This window comes from Monoraphidium neglectum, assembly GCF_000611645.1.
Source record: "Monoraphidium neglectum strain SAG 48.87 unplaced genomic scaffold scaffold05811, whole genome shotgun sequence".
In the NCBI taxonomy this organism is placed as follows: domain Eukaryota; kingdom Viridiplantae; phylum Chlorophyta; class Chlorophyceae; order Sphaeropleales; family Selenastraceae; genus Monoraphidium; species Monoraphidium neglectum.
The window spans coordinates 1-1,385 of NW_014007820.1; the positions used below are offsets into that span (position 1 = coordinate 1).

The following is a 1,385-nucleotide window of genomic DNA, read 5'->3' on the forward strand; positions in this document are numbered from 1 at the left end:
GTGCGTAGGGAGGGGGTGGGAGGGGGCGAGCCCGGGCCCGTGGCGCGCTCGGAGCTGTGGCACCGCTGGCCGTGGCGGCCTGGCGGCTCGGGGCTCGGGGGTGCTTTGGCGCTGTGTGCGCGGCCGGCGCCAGGCCCGCATCAGCCTTGTTACTCACACACGCCCCAACACGCGCGCCCGCCCCCATCCCCCGCAGATCCGATCCACCCAGGACCGCGCCCGCGAGCTCTCCGCCGTCCACTCTGCCGCGGTGGCCGCGCTGCTGGACAAATACGCGGCGCTGCGGCACGAGGTGGACGCATACAACGCCGCGCTCGCCCTCGCCACGCGCGGTGAGCGTGTGTGTGTCTGTGTGTCTGTGTGTGTGCGTGTGTGTCTTTGTGTGTACATGTGTGTGTGTGTGTGTGTGTTGACGGCCAGGGGGCTTGCCAGAGCGCATTGCAGGCGACTTGTTTTGGGTTTGGGGGGAGGGCGGCGGCGTGCTTGCTGCCTTGGGCGGGCGTGTGTGGGGATGGAGGTGGGGTTTGGGTGTCCATGTTGGGGGGGAGGCGGTGGGTTGCGGGGCACATAGGATACGTGCGCCTGTGTGGGGGTGTTGGTGCACGTTTGGGAGGCACTGGGCTGGCCCTCACCCCACCTCGGACAAACCCCCGGCTCCCAGCACCCAAGCAAGGCCCCCACTCAAAGCCCTCTCTGCACCCTCCCGCGGCCGCGCCGCAGACGAGGGCGCGACCGCCCCCCCCGGCCGGGGCGGCGCGCTGCCCGGCAAGGCTGCGACGTCAGCGGCGGCGGCGGCGGCGGCGGCGGGCGCGCCGCCGCGGCCGTCTCAGCCGGGGGCCGGCCGCGCGAGCTCGGGGCTGCCTGCGGATGTGGGGCGGCTCAGGGACCAGCTGACAGATCTGACCGTTTGAAAGCGCGCGCCTGCGTGGCGATCTGAGACTTTCGACATTAACCTGCGACCTAGGCGGGCCGCCTCGTGCGTCCACCCTCGCCCCCTGGTCGCTTTGCCGCGAGGCCTGCGACGGGCGCGGGGTAGGCGCCCCCTGCAGCCTCACGCCGCGCCCGTGCCCAGCACCAGCCCTGCACTCGAGGGCACTATCAACCTGTAGAGCCCGCAACCGCTGCAGGGCAACTTCACTCGACCCACTGTGCCCCGCCTGCTTGTGCGCACTCTGCCCAACCGTCGCCGACTTGATGAGTGTAATTTCACCAACATGGCACCGATCAGTCTCACTCAACAGTCCAGCGTTGTCACTTGTGTGGCCTGAGGTGTCGGGGAGTGGAGTCACTTCCCCTGCTGCAGCTCATGGGTGCTGCCGCCGGCTGCTTGTGCTGGCCGCCCCGCGCCACCCTGTGCAGCGGCAGGCTTTCGGTTTCAATTATTA

At 70.0% G+C, this 1,385-nt stretch overlaps 1 protein-coding gene across 1 annotated transcript; it reads left to right on the plus strand.

Annotated features, from left to right (window-relative positions):
* Positions 1 to 720: 720 nt before the first annotated feature.
* MNEG_15934 (hypothetical protein) lies at positions 721 to 911 on the plus strand (the record flags this gene model as incomplete). The annotated part of the gene is made up of 1 exon (XM_014035595.1): positions 721 to 911. A coding segment is annotated over one exon (191 nt), but the record flags the coding sequence as incomplete, so codon positions are not given.
* Between the last annotated feature and the right edge of the window lie 474 nt (positions 912 to 1,385).